Source organism: Anomalospiza imberbis, chromosome 3, assembly GCF_031753505.1.
Source record: "Anomalospiza imberbis isolate Cuckoo-Finch-1a 21T00152 chromosome 3, ASM3175350v1, whole genome shotgun sequence".
NCBI classification, from domain to species: Eukaryota; Metazoa; Chordata; class Aves; order Passeriformes; family Viduidae; genus Anomalospiza; species Anomalospiza imberbis.
Window position 1 is genome coordinate 45325684 of NC_089683.1, and position 26236 is coordinate 45351919.

A 26236-nucleotide genomic window follows, 5' to 3' on the forward strand; every position below is an offset into this window, starting at 1 on the left:
GTTTTGCTATCTGTTCAAAGCAACAAAAAAGTGTCCAGTACTGTACATTTGGGAAGCTGCTGTGTCTGTGATGAATAAAGAATTTGTTCTTGTGCTGAGTTGATATTAAGAGTGAGGCTTAAGTTGAATGCTTTTCTCAGAGCACACCTTCTCAGCACCACTATTCTGTCTGCTTTTCCTATCAGGGATGACTGGTGGTGGAGAGCCTTGTGGAGGCTATAGGGAGTGACTGTTTTAGTCCCCACTTGTCAACAGCATGGGTATATAAAGGGGTTGATGAGGTGTCCCATCTCTGTTTTTCCCACTGAAGTCAAATACAACTCCTCTGCCCTGGGAGACGAAGGGGAAGATGCCCAGCTTCATGACTAGCGCCCCCCTTACATCACGAGAAAGCATAGATGCCACACTGGCTAATGAGGCAAGGAGAAGGAATGAAGGTAGGGGAAAAGCAGAATTCTTCGAGCCTCTTTGTTTCCTTCCACTCCTCAAAAAATGCATTTGTTTACTTTGAATCATGTTCCAGGGTTGTTTTTTTTTTTGTGATCATGAGACTAGAGTTAGGCTATATGTAGTTGTTTCTTCATGCTAGAAAGGTTCATTTCTCACCATGAAGGTGAGCATAAACTCAGAAAATAAAGTTTTAAATCTGTTTCTGAGGTGCACTTTGGGCCAAATTTCAAATCTGAAGGGAGAGAGGTCAGCTGTGTTTGTAGGTTCAAAGATTAGGTCAGGCATTTAGAACTGGACTCAGTGATCCCTCAATGATCCTTCTGGGTCCCTTCCAAGTCAGTATATTCTGTCATATCAGTGAAAATCCTAGTGAACCTAAATTCTTTAACAATCAGGTACTCAATGATTTGTAATTACACCTCGTTTATTAAACCATGACACAAAGATTTTCTGGCATAACATCAAGTGGCAAAATGGGTACCAGAGTTTCACAGCACAAACTGATACAAGCAATATTAATGGATGATTACTTCTGGAATTTTGGGTAGTAATACTTCTCTGGTAGTTTTTTGTTTCTTTCTTTGTTTTTTGAAAGAAAGAGTCACATTTAACAGGAAAGGGAACCAAATCTCTCCATTATCCATTTAAGACTCTCCAGCCTTTCTGACAAGTGTCCAGGTTAGCACATTTTACACAGCACAGGCATATTTTGTCATAACTTGTGGGGAATGCTGACTCAGGATAAGGCAAAACCCACAAGGCATTGAACTAATTGTGAAATGCCTTGTGTGGAAAAATTACTTCCTGATCCCGGCAGTAGCTGCCAGTGCTTTGAAACACGATGTTTGAATGTCTGCATTGTGCTCCTGCCTGCAAGATAATAATATTAAGCTTCTAAAGATAATTTGTAATATCTACATCTTTATATACATCCATTTGCTATGAACTCCTATTCTGAGAGATACTGTGTAGCTGAAATACTGTAGTGAATTTCTAACGTATTGAGCTATTTGAGCTGACTGAGATGCAAACTGTAAACAAATAGTGAAAAGGGCTGTAAGTCTCTAATTTTGGGAACATTTTTGCGGCTTTATTAACCCGAGGCTTTATAAGCAACATAGACTTTTAACAGCATATTTGACTGACTCAAAATAGATGAGTTTAATATCAAGTCTACCCCTAAGTGTCTTGACATAATCCCAGGAAAATGAATTTGATGGAAACTGTTGATGAAAACTATCCACAAAATCCATTTTTGCAGAGTAGGCTGAATGGTCGGTTCTATATCAAAAGTGTCTTTGTGTTTGAGAATCAAAGATATTTCCCATGGTGGGAATATCTTGGAGTCTTGCAGTCAGGTAAACCCAGCCCTCCTTCTGCCAAAATTCAGAATGGTTCTGGCAGAGACCCAAAGACTCTTGAACACATCCATCCCCATAGGGTTCAGCACATCCAAATTTCTAAAAGCAGTGCAGTTATACCATCAGAGGCCAGAGAGGACATCTGGAGTGGTTTGATTTTACCCCTCATTTTTATTCCTGTTTTATTCCTGTTACAGGCCACTTTTGGCTAGCTGGCAGAGTAATAATGCAGCAGGGTTGAACAAGTGCCAATTTAATTTCTACACAGTTTCAATGCCATATTTTTTAAGGTGGGCAAAGGAAATGAAGGGTACAGGTACAGGAAATGAAGGGTACAAAAGTACCACAGAATGGATCTGCATCTGTTACAGGACATAAACCATGGTAATCAACAGAAATGTACTTGAAAGTCCTGTTTGTTTAGGTTAAGACCAAAACTTGCTTTTGCCAAGTGCTTACAGCCAAATGACAGTGAGTTCCTGTGATGTGCAGTCCAGTGCATGGTGGCATTTCAGTTGGCCAGTGTATAGAAGGTTCATAGCATTGCAGAGGATTTATTCTTTTAAGTAGAAGATGTCCAAATAGATCCAAATGAGTTTTTCTATGCTGCCTTGCATAGCAAGGTTAAGAAAAAAACCAGTGACAATTTAAATAAATCAGATGTTTTTGCTGAAGATTATACTGTCATTTTCTCCAATTATTCTTGACATTTCACCCATTCATATTGTGATCTGAGTTAATAATGGAAGAAAACCCAGCTCTTGTTGCCTTGTTTATTCTTTGTTCTCAAGGAGATAAGCTGTTTATAAAGATAACTTATTTGTTATTTAAATCACTTTTACAGAATTTGTTTGTTTCCTTGTTTGAGTTTCTAAATATATTGCAACAATTGTGATGCATCTTTGAGATGTCTATTCAATTCACTATGATTTGTACTGGAATTCATTCCTAAATGGGCACAGGTGTTGATAGCTATAATATGCTGGAATGAGTCAAAACCAATAAATGCCCAATAGAGGAAAGATGAAAGAAAATGCACTGAAAACAGCTCTTTTAGGATGTGATAAATAAGCACTTTAATTCACTACTTAATTAGGTGTAGAGCGCTGAAGATGTGTCTGGAGCAACTACATATTTTAAACAGCTGAACATGTTAGAGTGTAACTTCAGTCACTGCTAATATTTTCAAGATCATAAACATTATTTTTAGAATTAGCAATACTATTCAGGATATAATCAACTTTTGTTTGCAAGCTGTTCTATAGTACCCTAAAGCAACATTTTTCAATACTTTTATAAAAAAAAAGTTAATTGATATTCTATGAAAACTACTTGCTCACTTTCTCATGTTGCACAGAAATTAAATGCTAGAATGACATATAGGAATTCTGATGTTGCAAAACCAAAAGTCAGTTTAAACTCTTCCTTGGTGCTTTTACCAGGAACAGACACTTTGTAAACTATTTCTTGCACAATGCACTCTGCAGACAACATCTCCTGAAGCCCCATCCTGGCCTTTGGGTGCATTTCTGTCAGGAATGACAGGCTGGCCAATGAGCGAGTGTTATGATTAGTGATTCCTGAGTGCCACTGCTCTTCCCTCGGAGTGCAGGCTTTTTTCATTGTGCCTTTCTGTCAAAAGAACTTTGTAGTTGCAGGGGAGGTGCTTGCATAAGGCAGTCAGGTACCTACCAAACGAGGAAGGTGGTCAGCATTCTCCCAAAGAGTTCTCAGAAATCCCATGTGGGTATTTGAACTGATACCAAAGACAAGGTTTACTGTATGCTAAGTAGACACTGAGACTAAATCAGCCTCTAGAGTTTAAATTATCTCCAGAGAAATCTGCTTTTATGTTAACATATCTTGTTGCTGCAATTGAAATCCATGTTCATAGGCATCAAAATTATACCGATAGACGTAAAACCAATACTGCTGATGTGCAGATAGGTTGGAACTCTGGCCAGGGATATTTGTCCTTAATATTTTATGAATATCTATCCTTAGTATTTTTATGAATATCTATTCTTAGTATTTTATGAATATCTATCCTTAGTATTTTATGGTCCATGTTTTTAGAGGTAAAAGCAAATAGCACAAGACAGAAATGATCAACAAATGCTAATTCAGTTGCCAAAACTCCCTGATGACAGCTGTGGCACACAATACAGGCATGGTGAAGCACAATACAAATTACAGACTCATGGCATAGTTAGGGTTGGAAGGGGTCTCTGGAGATCATCTTGTTCAGCAAGGTCACCTAGAGCAGGTGACACAGGAACGTGTCCACGTGGGTTTGAATGTCTTCAGAGAGGGAGAGCCTGTGACCTTGCTGGGGAGCTTGTTCTGGTGCTCTGCCACCCTCAGTGTAAAGAAGCTCTTCCTTGTGTTGAGGTGGACGAAGAAACTGGAGTGCATGGGTAGGGCCGTATGGTGTTGTGTGGGGCTCCAGTGGGGTTTGGAAAGTGGATTTGTACCAAGTGGCTGAACTGTCTGTGTAGGGAGTGCAGCCCTGGGGCAGCCAGGCAGGTGAGCTCCTCGGGGGCTCCCACATTGCCTGCGGCACATTTTGGGGGGAAAAGAGGGGGAAGGAGCCAGGGACCAGCAAAGGACCTGGGGGTGCTGGTTGACAGCAGCTCAACATGAGCCAGTGTGTGTGCCCAGGTGGCCAAGAAGGACACTGGCATGCTGGCCTGCATCAGCAATAGTGTGGCCAGCAGGACCAGGGCAGCAATTGTCCCCCTGTACCTGCACTGGTGAGGCCTCACCTTGAGTGCTGCCTCCAGTCTGGGCCCCTCAGGACAAGAAGGACATTGAGGGGCTGGAGCGAGGCCAGAGAAGGGCAATGAAGCTGGTGAAGGGTCTGGAGCACAAGTCCTGTGAGGAGCAGCTGGGGGAGCTGGGGGTGTTTAGCCTGGAGAAAAGGAGGATCAGGGCTGACCTTATTGCTCTCTATAACTGCCTGAAAGGAGGTTTTAGCCAGGTGAAGGTTGGCCTCTTCTCCAGGCAGCCAGTGACAGGATGAGAAGACACAGCCTCAAGCTGCTCCAGCAGAGGTTTAGGTTGGACATGAGGAGGAATTTCTCAATCGAAAGGGTGATTAGATATTGGAATGTGCTGCACGGGGGGATGGTGAAGTCACCGTCCCTGGAGGTTTTTAAGAAAGACTGGACATGGCACTTAGTGCCACGGTCTAGTCGACATTGTGGTGTTAGGTCATAGGTTGGACTCGATGATCTCAGAGGGTTTTTCCAATCTAATCAACCCTGTGATTCCGTGACCCAGACGGGAGCGGTTCGCCCTGCGCCGGCCGCGCACGGGCTCCCCCACAGCCCCGCGGGACTCCATTTCCCAGCACGCCCCGCGCCCTCGCCGCCGCCGCTGCGCCGGGAAGATGGCAGCCCTTGTGTCGCCCTTGGCTACTGCGCGCTGCCTGCTGCGGGCTCTGCGGTGCCGCGGCCGCCTGCTCCCGCTGCACAGAGGTCAGTGCCGCCGCCGCGGCTCTCCGGGGCTCGCCAGGCCCGGGCGGGCGACAGGCTGCCGGGGCACGGCGCAGGAGCGGCACCGAGGAGCGGTCGCAGGAGCCGGTGCGTGCCTTCCCTCCGTGTCGTGCCGCGGGTCTGTCCCCGGCGGAGGGAAGGTGGGTGGCCGTGCCGGGCGGGGCACGCGGCAGCCGCCGGGACACGCACACGCCTCGCCGCTCCGCCGCGACCTGCCGGTGTCCTCGCATTCCCGGCCTGGGCTTGTCCGCGACCCCGCCCCGGAGGGGACCTGCCTGCCGGGGTGGCACCGGGAGTCGGCTCCGGTTACCGGGTGACCCGCGAAGGGGGCCCGTGGCTTCCCGAGTCGGTGATGCCGCTTTTCCCCTGGGAAACAGGGCCTCGGTGCGCTGCCTGGTTAAAGCCTTGCGGCTGCGCCGGGCGCTCGGCGAGTGCGCCGGTGTCTGCCCGCGCTTTGGCCGGGCCTGGGGGTGTCTCAGGGACTGTTCTCTGTCAAGGACCCTCCGGTGTGTAACAAACGACAGCTGTGCTCTGTCTTCACAGCCTTGCTTTGAAAGTGTCTTCAGTGCGAACATTTATGGAGTTTTGTTAACTTGAGGCTTAGGTTAGGAGCAGAGATCGTTTTTCTTTAGTGAGAGCTCTTTCTGGCCAAGGTGTGAGAATTCGGCTGGTGACTGGTGGGTCCCAGGACTGATAAATGTTCACATCCACACATTATGTTGTGATTGTAGAATATTTATGCATTGTAAGAAAAACAGGCCAGCACTGTGGGTGGTACTGTAGTTGCATGCGTTTTATTTTAGATGGGTCTAACACTTGGACTCTATGTAGGTTTTTTTTTATAACCAACATACTAATATTTAGAAAAAGTGGTCTGAGCAAATCTAGTGGCTTTAGGCAGTTTGTCAGCTTCCGTGTTAAAGAAAAGGTAGACCTTACATATGTTTGAGGACATCAGACTGCAGGGATGGGCTGCCATCATGGAATTGATTTAAAGTCTTGGGTTTATGATCACTGGTTTATAGTATTTTCTTTGGTTTTATGATTTGCTTTCTACAGTTGTGTACCTTTTCCTTAATTAAGGAAAGACATGACAAGTATTTTCTGTGTAAAGTTCCAGTTTCACTGGTGCTCTTTTCTTGTCTTCCTACTTTCATCTGTAGGTCGGGTTGTGAAATGGGATGTGCATGGAAAAAAAATACAAGTAATCTTCTAGCAGAATAATGTATCAGGCACGTATACAAAAAGTAGAATTCTAGTTCCAGCTCGTGTGTCATATGCTGCTTGAATGAATGGCCTTCAGTGATTTATCTAAGGTCATGTAATGGGACAAAAGTGCAAATCATTGTCAATATGTCTTAGTTGCAAGCTGCTTCTTCTCATTCGAACTACTAATTTCAGCAAGTTAGGGGCTTTTATGAATTTTACATGATATTGGCCTAACAGCTTCAATTCATGCAAATAACTTAGTGTGTATGCCCCCTCCCAACAGGGTTGGTTGGATTTAGATTTTTTAAGCTTTCTGTTAAGCACTGGAAAGTAAATAATTTTTTTCAGATTACCTCCTCTTACATTCTTGTCATTAATCATAGTGCAATATTTTGAAAGGAGCATTTGTGTACTATAGGACTATAAATGTATTTTTAGCTTTATACCTAGCACATGATCTCTTTCCCAAGAAGCTTACATTACAAGTCTTTGTGCTTAACTTTAACACATGTGTTTAATTTATCCAAATCTTTGTACATCGTGGGACAATTTACCTGTTTGAGACTGATTCTGCAACACTTGCATATATATTTAATAAAAGATGAGACAAGAGAATATTATTATTGTTTACTGGTACTAGCATGAAATAAAGTTTTTTCTGATCATTTGCTACCTTTGCTCCTATTTTCACACAGGAAAATAACCTTTGGAGCTACAAGACTGTACCATTGCCCTTCCTCGTCACTGTGGTGTCATCTAAGAAGGAAACATTTTGCAGCAGTTCTGTTACCAGCTTGATCTTGAGTTTAGGTCTCCTGATACCACCATCTGCCTGTTGGTGAAAGTGCCCTCTGACTTCCAAGTCCTCTTTTTATGTTGTGGCAGTTGTGCTTCATAGGCAGTTTTAACAGCTTTACTCTAAGAGCTTCAAGGTTTGAAGCAGTTTGGCTTCATTGTGACTCAAACTGATATTCTGAACTTCAGCTTGGATTATTGAAAGCATGACAGTTTTAAAAAGTTGGTTTCTATTACTTTTTTTTTCCTCTCTCCACACAAATTCCAGTGTTTGTGAAAAGCTCTCAAGGCAGATTGTGCTGGCAGAGCAGTAATGAAACAGATGTGATCCTTGTACCTTGCATTGACACTGGTTTAATAGAAGCTATTTCAGCTTTTTGATCGTGGCTGTCAGCAAAGGTGGCACTTGGGTGTTTTTGGGGTACTTAATTTTGGTGCAGTTGTAACCTACATGAGTTTGGTTTAGATGCAGTTCTCACAACTCTTTGCAGTTCTGAATTTCTTCGCAGTTGGAAATGTTCTCTATTTTTAAGACAAACAGTAATTAACCCTTACAGCAGAGAAGGAAGGGGGAAGTGTTAATTCTCTACATGGTAGCTTGGTTACCCTTCTGTCCTCTCAATCTCTTGGCTGTTGTCAGGATCGGTTTTGGTATGCCACAACTCAGCCTCCATTTCAGTTTGTCTTCTTGCATAAATAACTCTATTGCCTGCCTCAGAAGTGACTGTTGTTTTCATAAGCTGTGTCATTGAAACTCACATGCCTTTTTCTGTGTCATCGCAGACATTAGTTCTAAGTAGCAGTAGAAAAACTCAACAACACGCTGATCAATTTTCCAATTTGCTGGCTTTTTCCAGAGCAGAAAGTCCCTGGAGTTAAGAACACTTTTTATAATTTTCTGTAGGCATTAATTATCTTTGCAATGGTAGATTAATGTCAGTTTACCAAATATGTCTTAAGTTCCCCACTTGAAAGAAATTTTCTTATAATTCCAGATTGGCATTTTTTAAAATAAGTTTTATTTGCCTTGGTGAGATTTTCCCCTCAGACTTCTTTCTTTTTTTTTTTTTTTTGGTGTATCACTGTAGGTCTTCATTACAGCTGTGTTGGTGAGCCTTGTATGTGTAAGCAGAAAGGCAACTGCAAAGACCTAATTATATAGTATGCAATAAAGTGAGATTATACTGTCATATGTATGTTTTGGGAACAGGAATTTAGGAAAAATGTTGTAGCTTGGTGTCAAACCTAAAGAGGCAGGGAATGTCAGGTTAAATGAGGTAACATCCAACACTGTCTTGCAGCCTGAAGGTGGGAAAGGTAGGTTATGGATAAGCATGTCTAGTTTTACACTGTTCTGTGTAAAACTATGTGAACAGTGAATTGATGTTGTGCTTTTCTATAGTTGTATCCAGAAAACTACATAGGTGTGGAGGACACTTTTTCTGTGTGTGACACTTGAAGACTTCAGAAGGGAAAATAATAATTGAGTTGCAGTTTCTGTAATACAAAGACTAGATAATGAAACAGTAAGAAATAAATGAAAACCTGTATTTTGCAATGTGAAGAAGAGGGCTGTAGGACTACTGAGGGCTGTTAGTACACTGAATCATAGGTGATTCCTGTAGTTGAGTGATAGATTTTGCAATCTGTTCCACAAAATGCAGGTTAAAATGGAAGGTACACATTTTTTTCTGTCTCTTAGAATATTGTATCACTTGTACAGCTGCCTTCTGTTGACTTATCTCTAAAACCCCACATGCTCTTCAGTAGCATCTGCCTTTTTTTTTTTTTTTTTTCATCTACAGGTGTGAGTTTATCACTTAACCAGTTACTGGGTGTCTCCTGGTAGTGTACTATAGTGTACTCCCATGATATTTCAATCCCAGTGTTCAATGTTATATTAGGAAACCAGTGAGTGATTTGTGCCAGGACACCCTCTATGGCCATTTGGGCATAGTCTCCACCTCTGTCACATGTTAATGACAGAGTATTTTCTCCCGCTCCCAGGATGGTTAGCTGTGAGATCATGTAATCTGAGACAAACCCCATGCTTCTTTGTCCATGGCCAGGAAGGCCATGAGCCACAAGGCCATGAGCCCTAAATCATCTCATTTATTTTTCTTTGAGCCTGTGGTAAGCAGTAGGAACTTAAGAATTTATAGGTATAAGGGGGCACACTGGAGCTCCTGGGGCCGTCAACTTCTATGTATTGCAAAGGCACAGATAGTTCAGAGGTATGGATCACAGGACTGAGGTTGACTTTTTTGTGGGGTGGAACAGTAGAAAACAAGATTTAAAAGTTTTCAGAGATCATCTGAGCAACTGGGTCTAGTGGAAGGCGTCCCTGCCTAGGGCAGGAGTGTTGGATCTAGATGATACTTCAGCTCCCTTCCACCCCAAGCCATTCTATAATTGTGTGATATTTGCCTTTCCCCTTCCCTTCAGAGGCAGGTCAGGTTTTGCTGACCTGTTCCTGACAGATTTTCATCAAACTTATTTTTAAGATACACTCCTAATCATTGGAAGTTTTATGGCTTCTAGACTATTAATCTTTTCACTACCTTAATTACAATTATTGAGTTATCTGTATAAATACCATTTCCTTTCATTTTCTCAGTACCCTGTATGTATCTGGAGAGAGCTATATATTTTTCTTTTCTACAGGTTTTACTTACATTTTGCAGTAGCAGACTTTGAACTTAACTTTATGTGCTCTCTTTGGATAGGAATGAGCTAATTACTCTCAAATCAAAGCAGCAGCTCAGTTCCTCCAGGAACAAGAGAATTTTGTGCAATTATTGGCTGCAGATATAAACAGTGACTGTCTTTTTATGGAGAAACTGTTACTTGCATAAGTGCATGACATAAGTGAATGTAATTCGATTTACTAGTTCACTTTTACTGTTTTCTAATATTCTTCCTTATAACTATTTAAAACTCTTTTTGTGGCATCTTTGTGGATTGTGACTCATATTTTAAAAAATAGTCCTTTAAATCTCCATTTACTGTCTCATTTGGTTCATACTTCCCATAACATATGGTGTGAAAATTGAAGCATGTCTTCCAGGGGAGACTATACCAGCATTGAATAGAACAGAGTTTTTTGTTTTTTTTTTACCCTGTGTGTATCTATATTGGAGTACTTGTGGTTTTTTTTTTTAAATTTTAGTTTATTTTTTCCTCTAATAGTGTTATGATATTGTCTCACTGGCATTTTGTGATCCAGTGTAGCTGTTGGATCCTTTTTCGCAGAGGTACTCTTCAGCTGGTCATTCCCCATCTCCTGAGTTAGTTTTTTCCTCTAAATAACATGCTTTGTCCCTGTTGAATTACATCCTAATTTTATTAGATTTTTTGTCTAGTTTGTCAGAATTTACTTGCCTTCCAGAGTGTCTGCAGCCCTCTCCTGATTTTCTGTTATTTGCGTTCCTAGTCTGTCTACTTTAATTTGCCATATATGGCATGGATGGAGATTCAGGGTTGCATCAAGATGAGATCCTGAGTCCTCTGTGAAACTCTATTGCACATATACACCTAGTTTAACTGTAGTAATTATTTATTACATATCCTTTTCCCAGCTGTTTTGTACCTGCTTGAAAGTGCTTTCACTTGCAACTTTCTTTCCTTCTTTATAGATGGCAATGCTCTGTGACAAAAACGGCGTTACTGCAGTTAACATGCTTTTCCTTTCCCATTAAGAAATCCTGTTTTTCTTTATTATACTTAACCTGTTAAATGACACTGGAAGCAAAGAAGATATTTAACAGCTTTCCAGTGTATGCCATTTTTTCCTGATCCTAATGATTTGGCAAGCCTTCTTTTTAATCTTGTGCATTCTTTCTTTCCTAGTTATGTCTTATGTCTAGCAAATCTGAGTTTTTTTTTTTTTTTTAATGTCTTGTTTCTGACAGTGTTCCTACCTGGGCTTGTCCCTGTCTCTTGCAGGTAGAAGATAGTGCCAGCAGATCAGGCTGTGGCATTGCAGGGCTTCACAGCTGCTGCCTTGCTTAGTGTGGTGTTTGACAGGTCTTTTCAACTTCCTTACAGAACTCCTGATTTGGTCTCTTGTTTGTTGACTTCTAAGTATTTTCTGAAGTTTTAAAGGATAATCTATTTAGGGAAATGCACTTTGGAAATTTTAAATGGTTTTACCCCAATTTGGAAAAAAAAAAGGGTCAAAACTTCCCTTGCAACAGCTCAGCCAAATCTTACCAACTCTCTAGCTGGACTTCTTAGAATGTGTGCTTGTTAATAAAATAAAGGAATGTTAAAACATACTATTAGAGTAAAGTTAGAAACTTGAGTTAATGAAAAATGAAGGGGTAGCCAGTGGTTATATAGGTAAGTTGTTGTCATGTATATATGTCTTTGAGTAAACTGTTAGGAATATGTGTTGTTTATAAGGAGATGCTTTTAAGATCTTCTCTGTTAATTGGCTGCTTTTATTTTTACAGCCTACACAGCTCAGGCAGATGAGAAGACAGGCCCCGGTACTCCTAGAGATGCTCATGCCAGAGCCTTACTGGTTTGCAATGGTCCTTTAGAACATTATGACTTTTTGATTAAGCAGGAAGAGCTGAAGAATGACGAGCAACAAAGAAGAGTTGTCCAGCACCTGCAGAAATTGCATGAGAGTCTTAAAGGCTACAGCATTGATTCAAAAAATGTTCTTTCAAAGGTGAGATTTATAATGATAAAAAATATTTTTTGCATTTATATTTGCTTGTAAGAATGTGCTTAAAATGCATACATTTCTGTCAAGAGCACAAATCTTGTTTTTGCAAATGCATCTTTCCAGATAGATCATTCTTCATGTGTCAGTCTCCTTTCTTTTTTGGTTTGTAAAATCCAGTGGCACTCCAGAAGTAGCCAAATTAGATATTGATGAAAGAATTCTGTAATGAAATCTAATGTGGTTTTAGTTATGTCCACTGCCTACTTTTCCAAAAATGTTGTTTGGCTATAGGATAGAGGGGCCCAAACCAGGTTTTAATTCTCAAGCACTGGTATTATATTGTGTGTTTGGATTACATAAACTGAACACTGATCTTTTGTGTTCTAACAGATATTCCACAAATAATTCCACATTATAATATGTATCTGACATGACTTTTAAAAACAATTCTTCTCCATGTTCTCCATGTTCACATGGAAACAAAAGTTTCCAGGTGAGGTAAGGCAAGAAGTCCTTAGTATAATCTGCACCCTTGTTGTGTTTTTGGGGTGTCACAATTTGTTTTCCAAAGAATTTTCCAAAAGTTTAGACATACCCCTGTTGCACATTGCCTTAACAATTATAGTGCTGTTAGCCAGCTGTTGCATCTCTGTAACTTTTCCCTGAAGCTCTTGACTAAATGTTTTCTAGACTCTCTTTTACAGTACTTTCCACATGTCTTGTTTTCATGCTGTTATTCTCAGGCTGCTGCTCTGGTGGCCTTGCACCTGCAAATACCTCATAGCACTGGTATGGCATGTTTTCATGGGAAGCAACTAGAACTGATGTGGAAATTCCTTCTTCAGCTTTCCTTGCCTCTTGTTTTTTAGATCTGAGTTTATATCCCAGAAAAGCAAATGTAGCATCCAGCAAAGCAGATAAGACATTTGCTTTGTTGTGAAATATTGAGCATAGATGTGCACAAAAGTTGAATGCCCAGTGGATGTGCTTCATTTGCACCTGATTAACATAGTTCAGTCAGCACAGTTATAAGCTGTGGTAGGATGAAACAACAAGAGTGGGGTGTTTGACTAAGTCTGATGATGAAAGTATAGTGCTGGGGAAAAAGCATGGCAAAATATACATTGCTGTCTCATCTGCACCTTCCCAGCCTGCACTGGAGAGACCTCCTTGTCCCTGGGAGGAGGGAATCTGTCAGTGTTTTCCCCAGCTAGACTCTGAGTTTTTCTTTTGATTTCACTCCTTCTCTTGCACCACTTTAGGGTTCTTTTTTTTTTTTTTTTCATCAGAAGTAACTTTAACATTTATGGTCAATAAATGTCTTTTGTAGTCCTTGCTAACAAATCTCCATGTCAGCCTTTTTAAGCATTCATTGCACAACACTCCTCACCTCATGGACATAAACCTAAATATGCTACTCTATTAAACTTGTTACCTAACCATACCAGATTGTTCTCTTACCTAGCACAAATATTGTCTTGTTTGCAGGGCAAGACTAAATGATGTAGCATGAGACCAGGGAGCCAAAGCCTGAGAAAAAAATGTTATGATGAAGGCATAGGCTTTACTGTCAAACCTGAGGATCAGTAGGCTAGAACATTTTGATCTTTTCTGGCAAGAAGTTGTGGACATTTGGATATTAAGTTCTAAAAGCACCGCCCTGGAGAATAATTTTGAGAGTTGACTTGTGTTAACTGGAGTGCCCCAAATCATTGTTAGTTGATAGAGCAGGTGTCATGGGTTTGTAGATCAAGTATTATGTGAGTTTGTTATTTACTGATTCTTTGACTGGGAAGTGTGAATAGGGAAGAAAGCTTGTATTGCAAAGAACAAATACTAACCTTATTCTATTTAGGGAATATGATGCTGCTATGTCCCTATGTAACAGAGCTAATTGCAGTAAAGCCAGACTGACACTTTCTAACTTAAATGCCATTTTTTACTTGAGAATGTGTTTTTCACTACTTCCTTTAAAGCATTCCACTTCTTCATTTAACATTGCTTTAATTTTAAACCAACTTTTGAAAATTGTTGTATGGCTCACTGTTGAACTAATGAGTCAATGAGAAGCAGCTGAAGAACTACTTGCTACAGGGGTAAATGTTACTGCAGTTTGAGGGTTTTCTTCTAGAGTTTGATATTTCTATGGAAATCTTAAGATTGGTAACAGGTTGAACACTATAGTTTCATGCCATACATCAAAACCCCAGAAAAGGAGGAGACCAGTGACTTCTGCATAAATCTGTTAAAGTCTGCTAGCTTGTGTAATTACATGAAATTATGATTCAGGGAGAAGAAGTCAAAACAGCTTTGTTCCTCTTCTGCTGTCTTTGAGGAAGCAATTTGCCAGTTCAAACAGAGATCCTTATGAGGTAAAATGAAGCCAAACAGATGATAGTTTAAATTCTAGTGCAGGTCAGGTTTTGCTTCAGCAAAATTGTAATCAACATCTTAATGAAGGTTTCCCCAGAATAAGTCACAAATGTGGCTAGGTAGTTGGTAAAATCATATGCTTATCATATGTTTACATCTGTTGAGGGGTTTCCTAAGTAAGCAATGTACTTGGTTTTTTGTTATGGACTTCCAGTTTAGTGATGCTGCTGCAGACTTTGTTCAGTTAGAGCTAAGGCTTTTCATGCCAAGAAGAGCTGGTGCTGAGTACTGCTGTCTGGAGTTGGCCTGGGTTGAATAGGATTTGTGTAGGTTTATGGGTGGAATTCTTTCCTATGACCAGTAGGAGGCTTCTCCAGGAAATATTAATGATACAGGTAAATCCTGTATTTGTGAATAGCTCGTTGGCATTCTCCTCTCATGAAGGCCAGGTACTTTGTAACTTTGAATACTGTCATGTTTTTGTAATGAAACCATTTGATTTCCTTTCTGTTTTGTACTCAGTGAGTTTTAATAGATGTAAATGAAACAAATTGATGTATTTTAAACTAATAAAGGATATATTTTGAAAATATAAAATACTCTATCAGTTATAGTTAGTATTTTATAAGGCGATTTCTTGCTTTCTCAGGAGGTTTCTAGCAACTTTTATATAGCCCACTTTTAGTATGAAATCTCCTGTACTGAAAAGAAATTTATCTACTGGCAGCTTTTACAAAAGAAAAAAAATATTGGTGCTTGGCATTTCAAGTGTGCTCATTTTTCCTGGCTCTGTTATTGAAGAGAATGTGGTTGAGAGGTTGCGGTGAAGAAAAAGGGGTTGTGGGAGAGAAACCTCTCTCTACCAGCCTCTTCTATAGTCTGATTTTCCTTATTTTATTGCTTGATTTCATCTGTGATAGAATTGCAGAAGTCTTTTCCAAAATAGCAGAAACTAGTCCAGAAATAGAAACTTCTTGCACTTCTGAACCGTTACAAGAATGGTCTGCTTTGGTTTTAGCTTTGTTCTTCTTTTGTCGCTTTTTCTCTAAATAGTTTTATTCACTAAAATACGGTAAAAGTAGAATTAGGGAGCAAATATTTATATCAGATACAATAGAGGCCTTTCAGTTTTTTTAATCCAGAACACTTGTGTTACCTCACAGGCCAAATCTTTTTGAAATGTGTAGTCTGGGGCACACAGACACACCAGACACCATTTTCTTCATGGTAATAAAACTCTGTTTTGTTATGATGTAGGTTTTTTGAGGCATCACCTTAGAATGAATCTCAGGGGAAAAAAAAAATTAGTCTTGCTGCCAATCAAGTAGGCTTCTGTTTTTTAAAATTACTCCTCAAATTTGAACAAGGACTTTGATCTTCAACTTGGTGAAAGCATGGCCTTGTGTGTTGAGATGTTCTGAGATCCTCTGAATTGAAGTTTGAGGCCCTAAGAGTTTGCATAGACATTTCAGATCTCCAGCTTTTCAAAATAATACCAATTGGGACATCTTAAGAGTTGTTGAGTTGCTGTACTAATGACTTGAAATAAGCTCAATTATAAGTGAGGTCATGTTTTGAAAAGAGGTATGAACAATAGTAAACACCATTCAAGACCTTGAAAATGTCTTCAGCTACAACAGCAGCCAAAAAGGAGTCCTGAAGGAGTGGGAGAAAAGAGGCAGTTTTGTTAGCATTTTAAAAAAAATCTGCTGTTGGGAGACTTGTCTCTTGAATTTTGCATATTTTAATTAACCATCTTCGTAGTGACGTGCATTGGCACTTGAGAGTTTTTCCAGTCAGTGTGTAAGTACTGCCAGGAAATGAGTTGCTTGCTTCTGATGTCTGAGCTGGGGAGAAGGTGGGAAGACATTGCATGTTGCTAAAGATATTCTCCCCTTCAAACTCAAATTTTGTGTATCACTTAATATATTTGGGTTAGTACCTTTTAAATATTAAATTTAACATCCTTAAATCTTACCATTGTTGCCAAAGAAAACATCAACAAATTTAACGTTGTTATGCCGAGACCCCAAATGTACCTCAGGATAATATGGAAATGAGCAAGGAGAAATCACTAATTTATTTTGTCTTCCTACATTTCCTACTTTTCTCCCTTTCCTGCCTGAAATGAAGTAGACTGTCCTTATTTTAGGGTGACTGGAGGATCTTCTGCGTTAGATCTCCCCCCTCCTTCTTGCAGTGTATGTTTGCATAGAACTAAGATCAGTATTCTTCTTTCTTTGCCCCTACATACCACTGACTGACTGCTTGCTGTGATTTAAATTGAATCAAACATTGATGGGATTTTATCAGCAATCCTAGTGGAAGTTTCCCTTTTTCTTAGACAACTTCCAGGCTTCAAAAGATGCATTAGGATAATTAAAACAAAAAGCAAAAAAATCCATTTTATAATCATGCAAAATAGTTTGAGACTGGTAGGATGTCTGAGTTTTCAGTACTAAAAAAATCTACTGATAAAGTTTTATTTTTTGAAATAAAATTTATGTTACCAAAAAAACTAAACCAATACAACCAAAGAATATAAAAACAAGTTCTTACAGTTATACAATATCTGACAGGAATGAGAAAGTCATTATCCTAAAGCTGTCAATAGTGTGAAGTTTAGAAGTATATGTAAAATATTTCCTACAAACTTCTTTAATTGCTGAACCAGGACAAGAGGTTTTCTGACATTTGATTTGTTTTTAGAGATGATCAACAAATATGTTTAGATCTGCCACAGTATCCATCCCTTTTAGTAATCAGATATCGATCAAAAATTGCTGTCTTCAAAGGGAAGCAAATTTAATTTTTAAAATCAGCTTTTATGGAGCCCAAGCCATTATATTTGTTTCCTTTAGTCAAAACAAAAGTTCCTTTTTCATCTTTATCTGGAAATAAGTATGCCTAAAAGACAAATATTAAGGTAGTTAAATGTAATTAATAAAAGCTTTACAATGAAAATATTGGTATAAAAATGTAGGCATTATTATTTGTTCTGATTATATAATCTTTGCAAAAACAGGTAAAGCTGTACTCTACACACTGATTTGTTTTTCTAGCTTTGTGCTGCTTCTTGTGAAACTGCAAATCACATTAATACAGCCTTCCTTTATAATAAATTGAATATGATAGTCTGTTATATTCTTAAAATGATTGTTGGTAACCTAAAACTAAACCCAAAGAGATTATTTTGAAAATGTTTCATTTGGATTTTTGTCTGTTTCTCCTTTTCTTCTGTAACTTCGAGCATCAGTAGTTTCAAAGTACAAGCTGAAAATATTAAATTGTCTTACAGTGCTTTCAAAGTACTAGCAAATAGTTGCAGCCTTGTCAATTAATGGAATAGTTTCCAAACATCTGAAACCCTTTCTAGCCACAGATTGATTATATAAATTCTTGATTACCCTATTAATAGAGATCTAAATTAAATCTAAAAGGGTCTCTTGTGTAAGAGCCATGCTTGCATATTTTCTGAGTGAGCTGCTACTGTAGACCCGAGATACTGCCCTTCTACTTCTTGGTTATGCATTTTCTTTTATATTTAATTAGTGTTTTGTACTGACTCCTCTATTTCTTTACCACAGCACTGTGTTTTGAAAAAGTGCTTTAGATTCAAGTTGTTTAGCAATTACCCAGCTCCAAATGAGACCACAGGGTTGCAATTTTAATTTTCTTCTGTGTTGGCTCAGCCCATAGAACTCTCAAAGTGGAACACTTTAAAATAAGCAAATACTCTTCTGCAGTGTGTTTTGTGGATGTCAATTCAGTTTCATGGATTTGATTGAATTTTATTAAGATTTCCAGTTTTTTAGAAATTGTTTCTTTTTTGAATTATACTTGGAAGTGGCTGTGCACAGTACTGGGGGAGAGGGAAAGAGGACTTTGAAATTGAAAGTCTTAGCATTACTGGAAGTTTTTACATAAAAATATATACTTGAGTAAAATAGATATCAGGTGTCATAACATATGTCCTGACTAATATTAAGAAACTTAAATTTTTTAAGCAATATTCATTCCAGATGAAAGTAACTCACTTGAAAAAATGGTTAATGAAAGGCATATTTTGAAAGTATATTTTTATATGTTTATATATTTATACATATACAGACACATGTATATATTGACACATATTTTTACCGTGAAGCCATTGATTTTAATAATGTTTAAACCAGAGATAATTTTGAGTTTAATATTCAAAGCTGAGAGAATAGGACGTACAATGTTCGTGGGCTTTGCAGTACTGATTTTCTAAGTCCTAATAATTTATCTCTTTAGCAGACCTGCTGTAATAGGTATTTAGTGCATATATCTATGAATAGTACAATACTGTTTAACTTTATATCCTTTTTTCCTAGGACTATTTGCTCAAATGGCTTGATGAGGCAAAGGATTTGTTTTGATGATGGTGGATTGGAAACATTGAATCATTTTATGTGTTCTGATAAAAAAAGCACATGTGCTAGGGCTGGAGATGGGGATATTTTCACAATGATCTAAAACAACCCCAAATCCCAAGCCCTGCATGTGTGTTTTGCTTTTTATATAGAATTTGCACAATGATAACATTACTTATGAATTCTGAGCTAATGATTTAGTCAGGGTTACACTTTGCTGCCTAGTGCTACTGTTGTGGTTTAAGTGTAGCTACTTTCTTACTTTATCACAGCCATGTGCTTGCTTTTATTTTACCCCATATCTATATTTACTTTTTTTTCTCTTGATTGCAGCTCTTTGCCAAAACCAACCCTCCAAAAGGTCTTTATGTCTATGGAGATGTTGGTAAGATCATTTGCATCCAATGGAATTTTTTTCTAAATTCATGTCTATTTGAATTCTGAAGTGTCTGAAAGCTGTGTGTTTATGTAGCTTTATTGGTTTAATGAATTTTACTGGATGCAATATTATGATGTTATTTAATATAATTACACTCTGAATGCTGGAAGCTGTTTGATTGGACTACATTACTATGTGTAGTTGTTTTCTGCGTTACCCATTGTCTAATATTTAAGAATACAATTTAAGAATTTGGGAAGTAATTGTGGGAGAGTATTCATATATTCTAATTGTAACAGTGCAGCATGAAAACATACTTGCTTTCCAGATGAAATACTAACATCATTTATGGATCTATGGGGAGTAATTTGTGCAATCTTTGGGCCACGTCTGTATTTTAAAACAGAAAAATAAAAATGTAGTTCTTCCAAGGTTTTGAACAGAAAACATAACTGTTCCTCACAGCAGTCTGGTCTTGTACTTACCCTGTGGAAAATTATAGTTTCATTGGGGCCAGGCTAACAATCACGACTGTAATCAGTATATACTGCTCTTAATTACCTGTTGAGTGTTTTTTATTGTTCTTAATTGAAGGCACAGGAAAGACAATGGTGATGGACATGTTCTATTCTCACTTAGAAGTAGAAAGGAAAAAGAGAGTCCATTTTCATGGCTTCATGTTGGATGTACACCAGAGTAAGTGCAGACACAGGTATTGACAAGAATTTTATAAAATACAGTACCAGTTAAAAAGTCTTATATTCATATTAATAATTGTAATTTTATTTAAATATTTAAGCATAAAGAAAAGTAAAAAAATAGGAGAAAAGTTAAAGCATGTTAGCATTGTTTATCATATCAGCATATGTATTAATTGCATATTATTTCTCAAGTATCTTTTCTGAAAGAAAAATTTACATACCTGGTTGTATATATAGCTTGAGTATATTGCTTAGAATGAAATCCTTAACTAAATGTTTTCCAGGTGTTAATTAGCTTACCTGAAATCTGAAGAAGGCAATTGCTAAAACTGAAAATGTAAAGGTTAAACTCAGTCTGTATTTTGAATAAGCAATAACTAAATCAGATATAAATGCCAAAGAGAATGGGAACTATTCTGATTGACTAACTTAGTAAAACTGTCAGTAATTTAGAGGAAAAAAGTAACAGAAAGAAGTGCATCCCAAGTTTCAGAAAATTTTCTGATCAGCTGGATAAGGTGCTTTGTTTTGACAGGGATGCTGTTCTAGATATTTTAAAACTTGCTTCTGTTTCTAAATTCTGTGACCTTTTAATACTGTCAAATTGTTATATATTGCTGTATTTTACAAGTGTTGTGACAGCTGCTTTTTTCATGGGAAGCTTTCACTGGTGTAAATAACTCGAGCCACTTTTTAATGCCCACTTTTCTATCATTGCTGGGTCACTTGAGATTTTGTTTCCATTTCTTGTAATTTGTACTTAATCTTAACAAAGGTAGCTTCCTTCTGCAGGATCCTTTTTTTCCCCTGAATCTATGTTTATAGTCAGATGCAATACAATCCATGACACAGTAAAGTATGGATTTAATAATCTTACCTTGTGCCATTATCATCATCTTCACATGTTGAAGTATAACTGTGTTACTACATCTGCCTTCTTTTAGCTAAATGCATTCTGAGAATACCTTCAAAGCAAGATAAAACTGCAATTTGTATCAGTTTATAGAAGATAAAGTATAGGTGCATAGCATTCTAGATGTTTTTGACATTTGTTATACAGCTTTCTTAACAAAATACGAATCACAAAATCTGTGAGCTTTTAACTGTTGTGTGGATGTGTTTGAAAAGTGTTTTACCCTTTTGAACCTAGATTAAGTTTGAAGCTTTCATATTTTTACTGGACCAGATTACTTTTTATTTAGCTAAATAATTTGTTCTTCCTATCTTAGAAAAAGAAATAAGAAATATTTGTTCTTTTCTGTTTTATCATCTAAGGAATACATCGCCTTAAGCAGAATTTACCAAAGAGAAAAGCAGGATTTATGGCCAAATCATATGACCCAATTGCACCTGTGGCAGAGGAAATAAGCAAAGAGGCTGCTCTCCTGTGTTTTGATGAGTTTCAGGTAAGAAGTCATAGATTACTCCTTCATTTCAAGGGAAAGGTCATAAAATTACTTTTGATCTTAAAATATGATACTTGTTACTGCTAATATAGTATTTGTATCACTGGCCGGTAGTGACCTGTAGAAGTTAAAGACTAGAAGCCACTTTCCAATTTTGAAGATGGTGGGGTTTGGGGTTTTTGTTTTCCACAGTAGACAAGATGCAAGTTAGCAGCGTAAGTCCCCTTACAGTGCTTTTGTTTACCAGTCTGGTCATTGATCATACAAGGAGGTATTAGAGTTTGTCTGGAAGCTCATGAATTCTTCAGGACAGAAGGTACTCCTGTACCGAGTCGGTAGAGTGCCACCTGATGCTTGCTTGCCACTGATCTTTGCTTTTGTAGTTCATATAATCCAACAAACACCCCCAATGTGATTAAGGACTTTAGGAAACTTCTATTGAATTAAATGTGAAAATTAAAAATAAGTTTATAAAATTATCTTTGCCCAAGCTAACTTGATTATTTCATTTGTTTTACACAGCTTGTGAATATTAAGGGCATGTCCAAAACTTAAATGTAAATGTTTATAAAATGTTTGTAAACATTTATAAAAATGTTTAATAAAAAAATGAGAGATATTTAGCAGCTTTAACCAGCTGAGATTTTTATTTAATTCAGAGGGAAAATGCAGAGCAAGTTATGAGCAGATCCATGTTAGTTCTCAAATCACCAATAGTAAAATAATCTATTAAGTGAAATTGTCTGTTATGGTGTTAAATGAATACATTTCTGAAATGGATGGAGCAGTTTATGTCCCCTAGCTATTTTTTTGCAAACCTGCACACTTGAGGAAGTAACTGTTCTGTGGTCGACTGCCATGAAGGGAATTTTGCCCAAGTAACAGTTGTTCTTGTTTTAAGTTTCTCTTGCCTTTTTCAAGCAGGGGGTGATTCAGAATGTGTGAGGTCATTGCAATTGCTGCTGTTCAGTCATTTAAATTGTGCTCTGTCCAGTGAATATGATTATGCTGGGCTTCCAAAACCTGAGTGTAAAATCCAAATACAGAGACAATTTTACTTACACTATGAAGAAGTGGGAAGGTCAGGAGAAGGAAGTGATAACTGTCACGGCATTAAATGCTCAAATGGTAGAAAATGGCTGTACCATGTATTAGTGTAAATACTTGCTTTTCTGTATAAATGCTCACTGCTTTCATGTTGCATTGTTTCATGTAGACTGTTTGTCTTATTTCCACATTTTAAAGGGAGAGACTGTGGTATATTTTGTTCCCAAGCTGATTGCCTGCTCCCCCTGCTGACTTGCTTGAGGTACACACCAATGACTTCAGTTGTAAAAATCACATGTTCTGTAGAACTATTGCAGTTGGGAAATTAATACAAGAGCTATACTTTAAAATGTATTTCCAAGACTTTGCGTTAATAAGTGAATTTTTAAAATCTACTTGGTTTGGATATACTAATTTTTTAAATTCACAGATTTCTGAATGGCTGGAGTTCTTGCCTGATTTTCTGTAATGTGAAACTCTACACGGGTTTTGCCTGTTTAAGAGGAGTTCCAGCTTTCTGAAATTTTGTAGAAGGCACTGGATTTGGGATAAGAAACCCTCTGCTTAAATAGCCATAAAGTAGTGCAGTGACTGGAAGAGGAACTCACATGGTGACAAAATTGACATTAATAATAAGGAAACATATTTAATTTGGGATGTTTGCAGCTCATTTCTGCGGTGGAGATCATGGCTTTATTTCCCTGCAGTCTGATTTACTAGTATTTAAAGAATTTCTAGATTAAAATGAAACTGGAAAGAGCTGCAGACTTAGAACATACACTGCTCTGACTTGTGGACAAAGCAACTCTCTGTTTTGACAGATGAAAAGTGAGGTTGTTGTGGCAAAATAATAGTGTGTGGAGACAACATCAGAAAACTGTTGAGGTTTAAACACTTCAAGTTGCTTTCAGATGCCTGCTGAACAAAAAAAAGGAGAATAAGTTGAAATTAATTATTTATCTTAAGAAGAGAAACATGGATGAGTGATATTTTAAACAGGGACAGAAAAACATATTGTTAATGCTCATTTTTTAGAGGAAATCAAATGCAGAATTTCAGAAGACAAAAGCATTGTTGAGGTTGCATTGTCCTCATTGACAATGGGCTAAAGGAAAACAGAAGTATTCTGAAGTGAATCTTCCTGCAAAAGCCAGAGAACTGTTAAGCAAGTGGAGAATTGACTAATTGATCTAGAAGAATATTTCAGTACTTCTTTTAAAAGTAATTTTCTGTGTTCCAAAGTATTGCTGTATTAAAAAAAAAAAAAAAGTTGTAATGTTTCTTTGTGCAAATACTATGTGATGGCCAGGACCTCAGTGATGGCACTATGCTTCTGTGTTTGTCCATTTTGTAGCAGGATTTTGTCAGCAATTGCCTGAGCCTTAGGCTGTCAGGTTACTAAAGCATTGCTATGTTTTACTGATCTTTGTCATACAGTTTACTGGAAATATTACAGTCTTTTTTTAATCACAGAACTCTTAAGCCATTCTGAAAATATCTTCATTTTGAAGAGAAAACCTAAAATTAAGCCATTTGTAAGTATGAGATTTCAGAACACAGGGGTGGCTAGCAGTGACCAAATAACTCTACAGAGGTGATTAGAAGCTGTAATTTTGGCACAAGACAGTAACCTACGTTAGTATTGATAACGAGCCCAGACTCCCTCCTTCTTGGGAAGCTGAACAATGATGCAGTGTTAGCCTTAAGGTACCAATGGTACCATTTGAACTACAAAAGTGAAGTAACAATGTAGGGAGGTTTCACTAACCTGCATTCTATTAAAAGCCTCTAATAAAAATTAGGCTCTTATTTTTGTGCTAATACTAATTGCTGATAATACATGCTTATGTTTGTCGTTCATTACACGGAACTGTACCAATCAGTGACTGACTGAATGTCAGGCACTTAAACATGTAAATTAACTATTAGTCTCGTGTCTTTGCTTTCTTTTTTCTCTTAAATGCTAATGAAATTTCTCCATTCTCTCCCCTAGCAGGCTCTCCTTATTGGTAATTTGTAGACTTTGCTTTTATTATCAGTTGCAGTAATGCTGGATACAGTAAAAAACATGAAAATTTATGATCCTTTAGTTACTGTCTTCTACCTGCTTCACCTTGTAGAATTTTTTTATTTTTCCTAAAGTGTATTAGATAAAAGAGCTCCTATTTGCATCCTGGTCCTCAAAATAGCTCTTGCTTTTTGACAGAACTTTCAAGAGGTTTGTTTGGGGTTTTTTTGTTTGGTTTTTTTTTTTGTGTGTGTGTGTTGGGGGCTTTTTTTGTGTTTTCCTTTGTTTTGTAACAGAGCTCAGAATTCTGCATCAAAAACCAGTTCTCATTAATAGGAGATTGTTATTGTTTTGTTTGATGTGAGCATTAATACTCTTTCATTCCCTGTTTGCTAAAGGTAGCATGCTTTGTAGTAGTATTATACAAAAAGGTATTTGTATTATACAAAATTATTTCCATAATAGAATTTTAAAACTTGGCTTTTAGGTGTGCTTTGTGGTACAAGAAATTCAGTTACCACTAAGATGTATATCTCTAGTGATTCCTTGTGTGTCTTGTGTTTTTAGGAATGGGAGAAGTTTCTAAATTTTAGCATCCAGAAGAAAGAAATTATTGATAAGGAAACATAAGCAAGTGTATAAAACATATGGTATGATAGTAAATTACTATTTTTTTAATATCAGCTCTTAGGGAGCAGAGATACGCAAATCTGAGGTGTGTGTAATTGTGTAAAAGTTTGTTTTTTATAAAGGGAAAAAAATGCCTATTAAGGCATTCACAGAACAAAATGGAAAAAACCTTTGGAAGAAGGAAACTAGTGCTTATATATCGTTCATTAAGAATGTTATTGCTTCAAAACTAGCTGCCAGAAATAGAACCTAAATCTTTTACCTATGTTTCTAGTGTAGAATTATCTGTTTGTTTTTTTTTTCCACAGAAAAGTAATTTAGAAATGGGAGAATTATGGGGGATGGAGGGGTGTGGAGTAGAAGAAAACATTATGCTGGGTAAAACTTTCTGCACATGTGTTGCCATCACAGCATACACATCTAAGGTGGTGAAAGCACAGCAATCTGTCAATCTCTTGTATAATGGGAATATGTAAGTCCCAGCATGCCACCACTGGTTTATTTCCTCAGAACTGGGGTCTGTTTTGGCAAGCCAAAATGCAACAAGTGTTCTTATAATGACCACAGGGTCTGCAGGAAAATCAAGTGTTATGATCATAAAGGTGGTTTGTGTATTAAGATGGTGAACTCCTTTAAAGTATGAATTGCTGGTTTTTCAGAAAAACTTGATATATTTCTTTACAGCATTGTTCCTGTATCCTTTTATTTCTTGGTACTATAAAGCAAATTTGATACAAAAAGAAATTTTACTTAATGGCTTATCTTGCAGTCATTTTTTCTTCCTTACCCCTCCCCAGTGTCACTTGTCCTACCCATTTTTATTTTTCATTCGTGTTTTGTGCCTGAAGGTTAGAAGAGGCTGACTGTGCTGGAAGTGACTGCCTGCCTTTTGATTATTCATGGACAGTAATAGAAGGCACTTAAAAAGAACAATGAAATTGCTTATTTTTGTGATGGGCCATCTGTTGAATTGTTTTTTGCAACAATCACACAATAGTATCTATGTCATATCATTCTATTTTCAACAGCAGCTGATTATGTATAGTTGGCTACTTGTCTTTATTTCTGAAGTCCCATGACCATTTTAAATTCACCTCTGCAAACCTTTGCCTCAAAGGTAATAGAAATGTAAAACAGCTGGTGTGTATCTCTTTTTATCTTCTGTTTTTTTTCATGTTGTTCCTGATTAAGTAGGCTCTTAAATGTTTAGGTCTGTTTTCTGTGTCTCCCACCTGTAGTTTTATAATAGAAGTTAACATGGAATCGTTTAGCAATTGGTAAAGAAATGGTGGAGTTCTGCAATAAAGA

The 26236-nt window shown here is 37.8% G+C and overlaps 1 protein-coding gene across 3 annotated transcripts in view; it reads left to right on the forward strand.

Moving 5' to 3' along the window:
* The first annotated feature begins 334 nt into the window (after positions 1-334).
* Positions 335-26236, forward strand: part of AFG1L (AFG1 like ATPase) — a 64090-nt gene continuing 38188 nt past the window's right edge. The window contains exons 1-5 of one of the 3 annotated variants that reach the window (XM_068184221.1): positions 335-437; positions 11767-11990; positions 19091-19142; positions 19731-19832; positions 21113-21243. In XM_068184221.1, the coding sequence (XP_068040322.1) occupies positions 350-437; positions 11767-11990; positions 19091-19142; positions 19731-19832; positions 21113-21243 (597 nt within the window). In that variant the 5' untranslated portion in view covers positions 335-349. Of the gene's footprint in view, positions 438-5138; positions 5396-11766; positions 11991-19090; positions 19143-19730; positions 19833-21112; positions 21244-26236 lie in introns of those variants that run through there. The other 2 variants (XM_068184220.1, XM_068184219.1) reach the window with 2 other exon arrangements.